Source organism: Zootoca vivipara, chromosome 12 (assembly GCF_965207765.1).
Source record: "Zootoca vivipara chromosome 12, rZooViv2.hap1.1, whole genome shotgun sequence".
In the NCBI taxonomy this organism is placed as follows: domain Eukaryota; kingdom Metazoa; phylum Chordata; class Lepidosauria; order Squamata; family Lacertidae; genus Zootoca; species Zootoca vivipara.
This window is the reverse complement of record NC_142595.1, coordinates 34176236-34190597: the sequence shown is the minus strand read 5'-3', so window position 1 is coordinate 34190597 and position 14362 is coordinate 34176236. Positions and strand designations below refer to the sequence as shown.

The 14362-nt window shown below is 46.2% G+C and overlaps 1 protein-coding gene across 5 annotated transcripts in view; it reads right to left on the bottom strand.

The window, feature by feature from the left end:
* Positions 1–14278, bottom strand: part of LOC118094189 (protein kinase C and casein kinase II substrate protein 3) — a 28686-nt gene extending 14408 nt beyond the window's left edge. The window contains exons 1-3 of one of the 5 annotated variants that reach the window (XM_088655365.1): positions 14120–14278; positions 1035–1102; positions 91–247 (exon numbers count right to left, since the gene is read on the bottom strand). In XM_088655365.1, the coding sequence (XP_088511491.1) occupies positions 91–247; positions 1035–1094 (217 nt within the window). In that variant the 5' untranslated portion in view covers positions 1095–1102; positions 14120–14278. Of the gene's footprint in view, positions 1–90; positions 248–1034; positions 1103–2639; positions 2751–5707; positions 6945–9984; positions 10190–11297; positions 11707–14119 lie in introns of those variants that run through there. The other 4 variants (XM_035134273.3, XM_035134274.3, XM_088655363.1 and 1 more) reach the window with 4 other exon arrangements.
* Positions 14279–14362: the final 84 nt, after the last annotated feature.

Here is a 14362-nt window from a genome sequence, read left to right as displayed (position 1 = left end):
ATGGCGGACGGAGCTCCATTCGTAAGTAGAAACATTCGTAAGTAGAGTTATTCGTAAGTAGAGGTACCACTGTAATGCCTAACAACTCACTTGCATCCACAAGGGGGCGCCACTTGCGAGTCCACTCCTCCATCTGCAAGGCATAGCTGCGCTCAATCTTTGCCCGATCCTGGAAACAGGACACAATCAGGTTGCAGACACGATAGCCCTCATCCAAGCGCTTTACTGTGCTGTGATAGTGATTGGGCTGCAGGAGAGCAGAAGGGGAGAGAGACTGATAAGGGAGGAAGCAATCACAGGATGAATGGGGTACTGTATGGTGCATCCTCAAACTTACACACTTATCAGAGTCACAAAGACTTCGGCACCTAAGGACTTGGGGAAGGGCCATGATTCAGTGTCAAGAGCATCCGCTTTCCATGCCAAAAATCTCACGTTCAATCCCAGCAGCATGTAGGACTGGGAAAAGCTCTTGCTTGAACTCCTAAAGAACTACTGCCCATCAATGTATCACTGTAGACAATACTGAATTGTTGCTGTTGTTGTTTATTAAATTTGTATACCGCCCTATACCCATAGATCTCAGGGCAGTTCACAATATAAAATATAAAATATAAAAAACACAAAATACATACTAACATAAAAACAAAGACAACCCAATAATCCCCAGATGGACCAATGGCTTGTACTGTACAAGGCAGCTTCTTACTTTCCTAATTTAGCTACCCAAACCTTATCTCTTGTCCTTAAAAAAAGGTGAGCCTTAATTCTGCTCTAGACCACTAGACTAGGAATAGAGACAGTGGCCCACCCAGTCCAAGGTAGATCTGGTTTCAGGTAACAGAAAATCCTTGGGCCAGGCAAGTATATATAAATGAAACCAATGAATGAACACCCATACAATCTTGACTCTGCTGACTTAGTCCAAATGAACCTCTTTAAGAAATCTGCCTCCATCATGCCCATGAGATCTCCTTCCTCTGCCTCTCCCAACTATGTGACCCTGCCCCCCCCCCCAATTTTCATCCACTCACCATCCAGAAGCTGCTAGTTGTAGGCTCATCTGCAGCCACCTCGCTGTATATCACAGACATGGTGTCACCTGTAGAGGAAACAGGTGTTGTAGGTCAAGGTGCACAGTCAAAAGCATCAAATAAATAACATCATATGGATGAAACCCACTTCCTGCCTTCTGTCTCTTTGTCACATTTGAGTGTGACTAAGAATATCAATCAGGGTGGGATATGCTCAGTTCTCAGTATCCGTCAGGGAATTTTATGGAACAGCCTGCAGCTAAGACATAGGCTGTGTACATACGGTACACATCATACATTTAAAGCGCATTCCCCCAAGAGCCCTGGGAATGGAAGCTGGTTAAGGGTGCTGAGAACTGTAGCACTTTGAAGGGTAAACTACAGTTCCCAGGATCCTTGGGGTCGGTGTGCTTTAAATGTATGGTGCGTATGCAACCATAGCTGGGGGAGATCCTTAGGCCATGGATCCCACTGACTGAAATATGATCCTTTTCACTGGCGATTCTGAGGATTGAGGCACTGAGGCAGCTGGGAAATATTAGACTCTGGACTTAATGTCCTGCTTTAGACAGCCATCTGCATTACTTCAATTGCAAAGCACTCAATTAACACTACCATCCCATGCTTTATAACTGCTTATGTATTATTGATACACTGAGGCAAGAAGCAGTTTGCCCACCTTGGTTGTTTTTTACTCTGTGCATGTGCAGTTTCATATTTTAAATTGCAGCAGCATCATAACTACAGGAATAAAATGGAGTTTGCACCTGCTGCCCTGAGGCTAGGCACATTAACTTGGGAATTTCTGAACTGCACCCTGTTTCCTTCACTTCATTCAGGTATAAAGCAAGGGGGAAGCACTGCCAATAAGGAAAACTATTGTGAATGGAACATAATCCTCTCCCTGAGGTGGACAGCTACCAGGGCCGTGTTAAGGGGATCCCGCGCCGTGGTGCAAAATCCCTCCGGCACCCCCCGGCTTGCTAGCCGCCGTTCCAACGGTGCCTAGCAAGCCTGCTGTTGCGAGGGGGCGTGGCGGGAACAGCGCACCGAAAGGAGCCCTTTCGGGCGCTGCTCCCGCCGCTGCTCCCCCTTGTCTGGGTGGGCTTGCTAGGCGCCATTGGAACGGCGGCTAGCAAGCCTGCTGTTGCGAGGGGGCGTGGCGGGAACAGCGCATGGCGGAGGATACAGTCGACTGCCCCCTGCAAATGAGACGGAGGAGGGGCAGCGGCAGAGCTAGGCTGCTTCAGCAGCAGCGCCTCACTTGCCGCCTCGAACATGAGCAGCGCGCAGGGCTGCTGGGCACCCCAGCCCAGCGCCCGATGGGGAGGCGCTGTGGTGCACCGCGCCACTAAGCCAAATGGAAAGGACGGCCCTGACAGCTACATCCATTTTTGCCAAGGGCAGGTGTGGTTAACCTGTGACCCCACAATGTTTTTGGACTCCCAACTTCCATCAACTCCAGCCAACATGGACAATGATCAGGGATGATGGGAGTTGTAGTCCCAGAAACATCTGCTGGGGCCACAGGTTCCCCACTCTTTACCTCGGGCAATGATACACCTCAGGACTTGTAGCCAGGGTGTGGCCAGTGGGGTGCAGTACCTCACTTGAAGAGGGTTCCGTGAATCATTTTTATGGGTCTGGGCAATTTTTATTCCAAGAGAAGTCAGTTTTTATTCACCCTATTGCTTCAAGCTGTGCAGTATTAGTATCTGTAATAGAAGAGCATAGCATAAGCGCTACGTGCAGCAGGTCCCAGGTTCAATCTCCAGGTAAAAAGAACAGGTGGCAGGAAAAGGCCACTAGCTGTGATCCTGGGCAGCCAGTGGCCTGACTCAGCATAAGGCAGCTTCATGTGATGTGTTAAAAAACTCAATTAAATCAGCAACAGATGGTGCCACCACCTCCACCCTGCCAGTGGTAATAGTCCAAATTCCACCCACATGACCTGCCCACCTATGATTCCCTGTCCTGACTCAAGATGTGTTATTCCAGAAGATCACAACCATCCTTTCCAAGCTTTTGTCATTGGGGGTGGAGATTTCCTTTTGCTATTATGACTGTGCTCATGGCAGGAGATATGGCAACCCTTAAGGAAATTACTATTAAGGAAAGCACAGCATTCATTGTAAAGGGTTTGGGACGTAAACATTGCCCCCCCCCTTTTTTTTTACAGCTTAGCTGATGCTAAGAATTTGACGATGTTAAGAAGCAGGCAGACTCTACAGCTTGGCATGGGGATTGTAGAAGTTCACGATGCTCAGGAAGGAATTACTGATTGATTTTCCATTCATGTCTTTGAAACCCCTCCAAGAAATGTGGCAGCCCCACCTAGCGGGGAAAGGTGGCTAGAGGCTTGCCTTAAATAAGCACGGCTGATTTGGTTTCTTCCAAAACCGAACTACTTCTAATCCAAGCAATGAAAATCACATACATGGCCACAACTAAAAAAAACCCAGCTCCTCAGTCTTCTGTAACCCCTTTTCACCATCATCCCTCTGCAAGAATTTGCCCATTAAATATACAGGTATTAGCATCCTATTTGTGTATAGGCATAGCAGAGCACCTCCAGTTTCTGCCTTTCTGAGCAGTGTTGAGTTGCTGAATTAGCATGCATCAAATAGGAAATTAACAATGCAGTGAACTGACAGCTTAAGTCATGGCCAGCACACTGCCCTCTTCCCACTTTGTTGCTCACAGGGCAGATGAGCCTACAGCAAAGCACAGGGCTGCCAGCTGACCTCCATTCTTAGGTTGTGTGCACACAATATGTTACTCAAGAATCACAATATTTTATTCTAGAATCAGTGGGAAACAAGTACCTGTTTTTTTCTACACAGTAAATGCACAGTCAATATCTATTGTGGGTTTTTTTGTTTTGGTCCTGAAAAGTAGCACTTATTGAGGAACCGGCCTCATTCTGAAAACAAACGCTCACTGCAGCTTGATTCTGCATTGCCCTGCAAGTGTGTCCATATGAAAACAGATGTAAGTGGTCCTGGCAATGAGACCCAATGATGTTGTGGGTGGAATTATACAGAGATTGCATCTACCACATCCTTCGTCATTCGCCTGGGGCATGTGTAGGGAGGAAAAGGCATGGGTAACCTAATCAAGAAAAGGAATGTCAAATGTGGGTCAAGCAAGCAGACTCACCCTTGTAGGCAACAAGTTCTAGAATCAATCTAGACCAAAAACAGCATGTTGAGGATGAGCATGCATGATTCAAGATAGTTTTAAAAAAGAAGACGACATTTTCTTGCTTCAGATGGGTTACTGTGTATGCAGCCTTAATAGGCAAATCTGCACTTATATAGTACATACAGAAATATACACTTATACATATATAGCATGTTCAAATCTGATGCAAATTAGTGTACTTTGCCTGTGCCCAGCGTCTTTTAAGTGACATCTATTGTGGGTGGGGGGGGGAGAGGAGAGGAAACCGACCTTCTTGACTTATTGGTAGAGGGGAGGAAGCTGTTTGCACAGAAAGCTCCTTTGGGCTCTCTTGAGCTGTTTGAACACGGTGGTAGTGTGCACAGGCGCCTGACTCAAATTTGCATCAAATTTGCACATGCTAATGTAGAAGGGCAGATTCGCTGGTGGGTGGCCAACGGCCTTGTGCTTTGTTGCATGCACAGCAACAAAGTGGGAAGGGGCAGCAGATCTACGGGTTGAGTGTGAGGGGAACTCAGCACAAAAAGCCCCTAACTCCACCCTTTTGGACAATTTAAAGGGAAAACCAAGGATCCTCATTTTCCCTCTGTAAAATGAGAGGCAAAATGCTAGCTGAGGAATAGCAGCTAACCTTGCTGCTACAATTCCCATTTCCCTATTGTTCCCAAAGGACACTGTTGGGTTTTGTGTGTGTGGCTTTGCTTGGCTGCCTGTTGTGTGTCCCTCCCTCTACACACACACACACACACACACACACACACACACACACACCAAATAGCCTGCCAAGGGATTTTGGAATGCATCCCTTGAAGAAGGGGGGTGGGGAGAGGACTGATTCGCTGACGGCACTTTTTGTCTTTAACTGGAATGGAAAAGCAATTTCAAAGGAGGGGAGTGTAGGATGGAGAGGCTGCAGATGGTTTTGGGGGGGACGGACGGACAGACATGTGTTTGCAGTTAGCTGGGCCCGCAGGCAGGAGAATAAATGGCAGATTGCAGAGGAAGGCAGCCCGGGCACCACATTGTTTGAGGCATAGATTTGTAAGGGAGAGGAGGCCTCAGAGGAGCAAATCCATGAGGTGCTAGGTTTAGAGAACTGCACCCTCCCCCAAAAAGTTTGAAAGTGATCTTCCCTGCCCTCCAATCACAAACATTGGCTTTTAATATTGAGGGTTATCACAAATACTAATTAGGGGTGCAAGACCTGGCAAAACTTAGGAGCTGCTGAGATTTTTCTAGGAGACAGATGGGAGTACTGAAACCTGTTCTCTGACCCAAGGAGCCATCTCATTTTTTTAGGTGTGTCACACAATACCAGAGGGCAGATCTGGAGCAATGTTCTGCTAAATTCTTTGTGCCCTCCACTGTCAGCTTTCGCTGCTTTGAAGAAGAAGAAAATGAGTTCTTTGCTGAAACAGCCCATCTCTAAAACAAACATGGGAACTTAAGCCCATGGCAAGCATCGCCCTGCCTAGAAACCAAGCAGGTACCTGTCACATGGGACATCAGCTGACCTCTGTGTGGGGCTTTGAGGAGCTGGACAGGGAACTTGCTGGACTTCTTGCCCTCCACTCTTGGCTCACTCGGGTTCCTTGGCCACGATGGAGCAGGCCTCTCAGGGTGCACAAGTGGGATAGGTATATGAGGCCATCTGTTGACAGCAAAGGAGGCCCAGTGATGAGGGGATGAGAAGTCCAACTCAGATGGTCCCCAGCGGGGTTGGGAGAACAGTAGCAGGGTGGGTTGGCGGGTGGTTTGTTCACATGAGTTGTTGGGAGAAGGGGTGGGCCAAAAGAGCTAGTAGGCCCATTCAAGAACCAAGCGATAGGTCTGTGTTATGCTCTTCTTGACTTGTTCAGTTGTACCTTGGGTTCAAACTGGGGACCCAGTGCTTGTAAAGTTGTTCCACCTAGCTAAAGCTCCTCTTGCAGCACTCCTAGTATCTATGATCCTGAGGTTGGCACTGCAGAGAGGCTTTTGCCCCAAGATGTGTCTGATTCCTGTGCTGCTGTAGCTGAGTGGTTTAAAGAATTGCTCTGTGGTAGCTGCAGCATTGGTTTCAGCCAGAAGGCTCTTTTGCCCCCAATGTGACTTAAAAATAAAAGAGGTATGCAAAGTTGAGAGAGGCTGTCATAGGCTGCCCCCTTCCCCCTCAGTCCAAGTGCAGCTAAACCTCTTGACTCCTGCTTCCCAGTCCCCTGCAAGGGCTTAAGAGCCCTGCTGGATTGGACCACAGGCAGATCTCACTCCCACAAGCAGGCCAGGAGCGCAGCAGCACTCTCCTGTTGTTGTTCTCCAGAAACTGGCATTCATTCAGAGACACACTGTATATACATTCAGAGGCACATGCTCTGCCTCCACAGTCATAGGCAGTAATGCTTCTGAATCCCAGATGCTGGAAACCACAGGGGGAGGGGAGAGGGCTCTTGTGGTCGGGTCCTGTTTGATGTTTTCCCACAGGCATCTGGGTAGCCACTGTGAGAACAGGATGCTGGACTAGATGGGACAGTGGCCTGATCCCACAGGCTCTAATGTTCTTATGGCCATTATGTCTAGTAGCCATTAATAGTCTTATCCTCCATGAGCTTCTCTAATTGCTTTAAAGCCAAAGGTGGTCATTGCCAAATCTTGTAATAACAAATCCCTCAGTCCAGCTTTGCACTGTGTGTGAAGAAATCCTTCGTTTTGTCTCTCCTGAATCTCCCACCATTCAGTCATTGGATGATCCTGTGTTATAGTATTACAAAAGAAAAACTTATACTGTACTTAATTTTATAACTCCATAATGTCTACCATGCTCCTCTTTACTTGCCTATTTTGTAAACTAAGGAAGAGCAAACATTGTCACCCCTCCTCACAGGGGAGTTTTGCTGGCCTCTTTGTGATGCTCTTCGAATTGCTCAATAGCCTTTTCAATGGGCAGCAATCAGAACTGTATGTAGTGGGCACTTCTGGACTGCTGCAATTTTCAAGTGGGATTTCAATCACATACTGGCAAATTCAGATTGCGTCATTATAGTTGACTGGTGGGAAGCCTTGTGCATCAAACATGCTTCCCCGGCCCCACACAAAGGGTGGGATGACGCTTTCTTTGACACAATGTTGTCTAGCCTCTCTGCAAACAAATGTGAGTGAATTCTCAACAAACAGGTTGTTGTGGAAGCACCCAGTATTTAAAGTGTGGCTGTTCTATAGACTTGTATAGAGACTTGTATATAGGCAGTTTTCAATCCCTTTTTCATTATTCCCCAGCATGGAAGCTGCCTTTTTCACAGCTGCCTACTGCACCTTGGTACAAGCTGTTTCCATATTGTCTGTTTACTGGCCATTCATCCTAACTTTGGCTATTTACTGAACATTTATTCTGATTGGTTTGGAGGGAGCTGGTGTCAAGCAACTGTTCCCCCCCCCAATTCTCAATAAATTTTCTCATCACTTTCCATATTGCGGTCCCCCAACTAAGTTGTTGTTGTTACACAACCTGAATTTGTCAGTATGGTACTAACTCCTATAAAAAAACCCAGTAACAATCTGGAAGCACCCAACATTTTTCATTGAATTATTCTCTATGACCCTAAGAAACTTGTCCTGATCCATGACTTCCAACTCTGATCCCAGCAGTGTATATGTGGATTCCCAGCCCAGTGCACATCACTTTACACTTACTTACACTGAACTGCACATGCCACTGAATTTCCCATTCATCCATTTTAGAGAAATCCTTTGTTTTTACCACCCTAAATGATTGAGTGTTGTCAGCAGGTGCAGTTTTCCTCCATCCCATGCCAAGAAAGTCTGCATCTGTTGAACTGCTACCATGCCGCAATGCAGCTGTTCAAGGTACAGGAATCCTGTCATGGGTGGAATTGCCATACTTGTAAGTACTGTACTAGACACTACTGGATATTCTCCATTTTAAGCACAACAGCTCTGAAGAATCCTTTATCTTCAGAGTTTTGTCTTGCTGAACCTATTCCTACCTCAGGCTCCCTTATTGAGCTGGTGGGAGGGCAAGGGGGGGGGAAAATACACTTCCTCTGTCGTCCCTTCCCCATGGCCTCTGATACATTAAACTTTTCTTCCCCTCCCAGCACTGGGATCCAGCTCTGCGATTTCATTTCATCTTGGCTCCAGCTGGTTTTTCCACATGCCGAAAAGAAAGCCCAGGAAAAATATAGAGGAGGATAGGAGGAAGCCCCAGCTGGAGTTGGCGGGAGCAGGCCTGAGGAGGACGGCCTGGGGTATGTTGTAAGGAAACAGGCCCTCCTCCGCTGGCTTTGCTGGCTTGTGTTTCCATCCAAGAAAGAGAAGAATGGGAAAGAAAGACGAAAAATGGGCAAAATTGCCAGATTGTGGCTGTCTCATTCCTTCCCCACAGGAGGGTTGGGGTGGGCGGGCAGTCTGCAGGGGCCGCCATATCAGTACAGGCCAGGTTTCCTAAATCAGTGTCCGCCCACCCATTTTTCCTCAGATTGTTCCGAACGCCTCAATGATCAAATTGGGGGATAGCTGGCATCCCAACAGGGACGACCGAATGGTCCAGGATGCTTTTCATGTGCCTGATCCAGTCCAGCTCACAGCTAACTCGTTCCATTGGTTTTGGTGGGCCTGAGTCACATAACTAATGTTCAGTTGTTCCCCTTGCAAACACCCCATGCCCCCTCCAAATTTAACAGCTTTCCAAATAGCTGCTTTCCGGCACCTGCAGTGCTACATCTCAAAAGTTCTCCACAGCCACTGTCCCCCCCCCCCAAAAAAACCAAGCACCCAGTTCCAATGTTACAATCTCTGTGTTGTGAACCACCCCATGATCTTTGGATAAAGGGCAGTATACAGATTTAATAAATAGTAAATAAATAAATAAGCCCCCACTAAGCCAAACTGCATAGAGCTATTAAACAGCGACCAACACTCCACAGATTTTAGTTTCTCCAAACCACCACAAACATTTTATAGCTGTCTTCTTGAAAACTACACATTTTGTGCAAATAAGTCCCAGACACCTTATTATCTCTTGTTCCGCCCTCACTCTTGGCCCCACCAGGACCTCCCTCCACAAATGGATCCAACATATTATCTAGGCCTCGTTTATATCCCCAAATGTCAACTTTCACAAAAGGACCAAGGTGTATGTGTGTGTTAATGAAATCCACAAGCCTCTCCCTGCTACCAGTATTATAGCTCATAGCACCAGACAATATCCGCCACAAGCATCTATGCTGTGCTATCTCTCGGCCTAACCTACCTCACAGGGTGTTGTGAGGATGAAATTGGGAGGGGAGAGAACTGTGTGCCTGAGCTCCCTAGAAGAAAGGGCTGGAGAGAAAATGTTCAATAAATACAATGAAATAAATGCCGTAATCCTACAGCTGCCCATTGAGTCTGCAGCTGCAGATACTCAGTCTTTTTATCCTCTTCAAACGAGGTCTACTGTCCCCCCCCACCCCACCCCAAAACCCAATTGGTTCTCTCCTGCAAAACAGGCCTGTTTTTGACAGACTGGGAACAATTCCTAGGGAGCTGGTTGCATATGTATCTTAGGGATGTATATGAAGCCTCATGGGACCTTCACCTACGGCATTCCCACAACGCCTACACTTCTCCTCCGCTTGGAATAATCTCTAGAACACCCGTTGCCTTTCCTTGCAGTTCTGCTCACCCTATGGCACCCTCCAACTTAATTTTTATGTCCCCTCCCCTCTTTATTTTTCCTCCCCAAACACCCACAGAGCAATCCTACTTCCTATTGGGAATAAAGGGAACTTACCCTGGGGAGGGGCCCCCATCCCGCCTCTCTCCCTGTCCACTCTCTCTGTCCCAAAGCAACAGATGGTGTCCAGGCAGCTCGGCAGCGAATGGGATGGTGGAGGGGAGAGGAGAGTAAATTGGGGAGTGTGCCAGGGGAGGACTTAGCTGTGCCACTCTCCCCTCTGTTGCTGTCTCTCTCACATTCCCTTGCTTACTAGTTCTCCATCCGTGCCTGCCACACTCACTAATTCATAGCACCTCCCTCTAGCTAACACTCTCCATCTCAGCCACCTCATCTTACTGTTTATTCATCCATCTCCAAACACTCTTATTCCCTACTGATATCTAACCTAATCTCCATTCTTCTTCCTTCCTTTTGATCTATCCATCCACCCATGGACCCAAAGACATATTTTATTACTTCATTATCACCCCCGTGCCTCAGTTCTGTGTGCGCTTACTCAGAAGTAAGTGCAGCCAAGTTCAATGGGACTGTACCACCAAATAAGTACAAACAAAATACCCTTGTGGTGCCTTACAGACTAACCAATTTAATTGCGGCTTATGCCGCAATAATAAATCTGTCAGTCTTCAAAGTGCCACGAGGCTCTTTTTTGCTTCAACTGCAGCAGTGCTCACACAGCTACCGCTCTGGGATTTGTCTCAAAAAAGTATGCATGATCCAGCAGAGATACATGTCCACGATTACTCCAGATTCACTAGCGTGTGCCATGTTCTCCCAGCTCCATGTGAAAATATGATTTAAATCATAAACAATTGTATAATGCCTATTAACTCTTCATCCAAACAGTGTTTTAATCCTGCATAAGGTTTGCCATTCCTTTCTTTCAAACACTCAGGGGATCTTCCTAAGTATCAGTTACAGCTGCTGTACTTTTCAAAACCAAATTTATTCTTTTTCTCATAGTATATTATGGCTGCACGGACAAATGCTTGTGCTCATGGTAGATTTGATGTCCAAACAAGCCCTTCTTTACCTCATTAATCCTAACAAAAAAAATGCCATGAGGCAAATTTGTGACTATTCCTACTTTTCCCAATGACAAAAAACGGACACTGAGAACTAGTGCCTTGTTGACAGGGAAGGATTTGAACCCAGTGCACTATCTAGCAGCCTGCATCAGTTTTCTCCACATAGCACACATATCATTTTACGCTCATTCACTCCTTCCAGATTCCCCTCAGCCTTTCTTCCACTTTCTTCTCTCCATCAAGTTAATTCCCCGTTTTCCCATTTCGCATTCTCTTGCATCCATCCCACCTCAGTGGCTGCTCCCTTGCCATTCGCACGCACCAGTTTGATTAACTCACCCTTTCCCCCTTTCTCCTTCTCTCCTGCTTTTTCTTTCATGCCGCCGCCTCCAGTCCGCAAGAACCCAAATCTGGAAAGGGGGTCGTTGCTGGTGGAAGATGGATTTAGGCCTGGAAAAATTCCTGGCTGGGGAATGTCAAACTTCAGAGGGGAAGAGGGGGAGAACTTCTGAGGCACATGTTCAGGTTAACCCTTTGCTGCTAAAGCCATCGCTTCTAACTCAAACTATCTCGCAGTCCAGCAGCATTGGGGGCACTGCCGTAGGTAAGCTCATAGAGCAGTCATCCCCGCACAGTAGTGTCCCAGGCAGGCATAAAGTTGTTTCCTACGTGCCGTCCCAGCACATTCCTGGCCACTCCATGCCCAGACAGCTGCCACAGCTGCACCCCTGGGTCTCTTCCAAAACCTAAGGGGAGAGTGGCTTTTCTAATCCAGGAGGACGACATAGCATACACATGGGCAGCAGATTCTAAATGTTTTACTAAGGTGGTGGTTGTGGGGGGGATGTTTCTCATCAACAGACCTTTGCCAAAGGATCTCAGAAGATCTTCGTACATGCTACATTTTCAGGAAGCAAATGAATCAAAAGTTCTATGGCCCCAAATACTGTAAGACAGGGAAAACCTACAAATTCCACAACTAGGAATGGCAAGGGGATTTGTTTAGGTTTGCTGAATTCATAAAATGCAAACAATCCTTCAAAATCTGCACTTCTCCAAATTGTGCAATGTACTTCTCCAGCCATTTGCACAAAAATGTATACACCTGGGTAAAGCATGCATATAAATTCACACATTAGTGAAAATAATGTGCAAAAGCACATTAACTGAGGGGAAACTGCTGTGCAAAAGTGTGTATATTAGAGGAAAATCGCATACAAACATGTGTATGTTAAGATAAACTTGTACTAACATGCTGATGAATTTTCCATAGGACTTTTCACCCAGAAAAGAATCACAGAGAGTTGTGGAAATGTAGAGAACTGAATTTAAGATTGGGAAAATGAGAAACTTTTCCGAGCACAATTCAAAGTGTTGGTGCTGACCTGTAAAGCCCTAAACGGCCTCAGTCCAGTATACCTGAAGGAGAGTCTCCACCCCCATCGTTCTGCCCGGACACTGAGGTCCAGTGCTGAGGGCCTTCTGGCAGTTCCCTCACTGCAAGAAGCCAAGTTACAGGGAACCAGGCAGAGGGCCTTCTCAGTAGTGGCACCCGCCCTGTGGAACGCCCTCCCACCAGATGTCAAAGAGAACAACAACTACCAGACTTTTAGAGGATATCTGAAGGCAGCCCTGTTTAGGGAAGCTTTTTAATGTTTAATAAATTATTGTTTTTTAATACTTCTGTTGGAAGCCGCCCAGAGTGGTATAAATAATATAAATAATAAAGTTATAATAAATGAATAGATTAATTATTGTTGTTATTATTATTATTATTATTATTATTATTATTATTATTATTATTATTAACTGAGAGAAACCAAAATGGGCATGTTCACCCACCCCTACCTACAATCCAAGTCACTGATGGTGCAACGGGAATAAATTAAGGCAGTAAGTAAAATTAGCAAAAAGTATTTTATTTGTAAACGTAATTCCAGTTGTAGTATCTGAAGTGTGTGTGTGCATGTGCGTGTTGGACTTCAGAATGTTGTTTGCTCTCTGTTCGGGTGGGGTACACTCAGGGCTTTTGGGTAGAAGTCCAGTGCCCCACTCAGCAGAATGACAGCAGACCTGGCTTACCTAATTTTGAAGTAATACCCATCACCAACATAAGTGGGGGGAGGGCAGGGGAGGGCATAACACCATGCCAAGTATGGAATCTAAAATTACCCAACTGCAACTGAAGGAGGAAAATGGGGACACCTGGAAGATTAGGAGCAGAGGGCAAGAAGTGTAGAAAAAAAACAGGGGAACAGGAGCAGCGAGTTCTTTGGGTGTTTCATTAACTTACCACAGGCTGCCATTAATATTAAAAAAAAAAAACTTACCCTTTTTTTCTCCACAGTCATAAGGACTAGGCACTTACTGTTTCGGTACAATTGAAAGCTTAGCTACCCAAGATTCCAAATGCTGTATAAGGTGTTGTATTCTGTGTGTTGGCAAGATAGCCTCACAGAAGTCTAGCCTCCCTGTGCATTGTTGTCACCTGACCGCTGTAGATAAAACAGTGTGAGTCTCTGCAGTGGCTATAATAATAATAATAATAATAGTAATAAAATAATAAATTATTTATACCCCGCCCATCTGGCTGGGCTTCCCTAGCCACTCTGGGAGGCTTCCAACTGAATATTAAAATACAATAATCTATTAAACATTAAAAGCTTCCCTAAACAAGAACCCACTCCGGCTGTTGGAGGTCACTACAATGAAACAAACAGAAGTGAGGGGGGTAGCCCCACTCTATCCTTACGGAGAAAAACAGGGGAAGAGTAGGATGCCACTTTGCCTTCGTTCTGCTTCTTCTCTTAGACGCATCCTATAAATATACCCCCCATCCGACTCCCACACCCATCTCTTGGCTCAGCCTCTGAGGGCAGGAATGAACAACTGTCTATTTTGGGGCCATATCTGGTTTCAGCTGCCATTTTGAGGGCATGAACCATCCAGAGGATGGGCTTGTTCAAAGACTACGAAGAAAATGACTGGAACTTTCTTTTTTTTTTGGATGCTATACCAGGAATTCTCAGGAAATGGGCAGCATTAACAGGGCCATAAGTTTTCCAGTGACCCAGATATAGCAGAGAAGGGAGCCAAAAGGTTGTGACAGGTAAAATACATTTGTTTGGCTTCCATCTAAGATAAAATGGGGTCATACAGACCTCATGGCACTAGACGTTCTGGAACCTGGATATATCTGGTGGAAGGGTCACGTTGTGGTTGTTATCCTCCAAGATTTATAGAAAGCAGTATCATTTTCCCGCACATGGCTCTATGATGAGCTGGCAGTCTGCGGCTGGGCACGTTCTACTTGGTACTGTGGTTGGCATTCAAGATGGAAACTGAGAGTTTCTCTCAAGCCACCTGCCAAATGTTTGCAGCCGCAGTGGGAAGCCTCCCCCAAC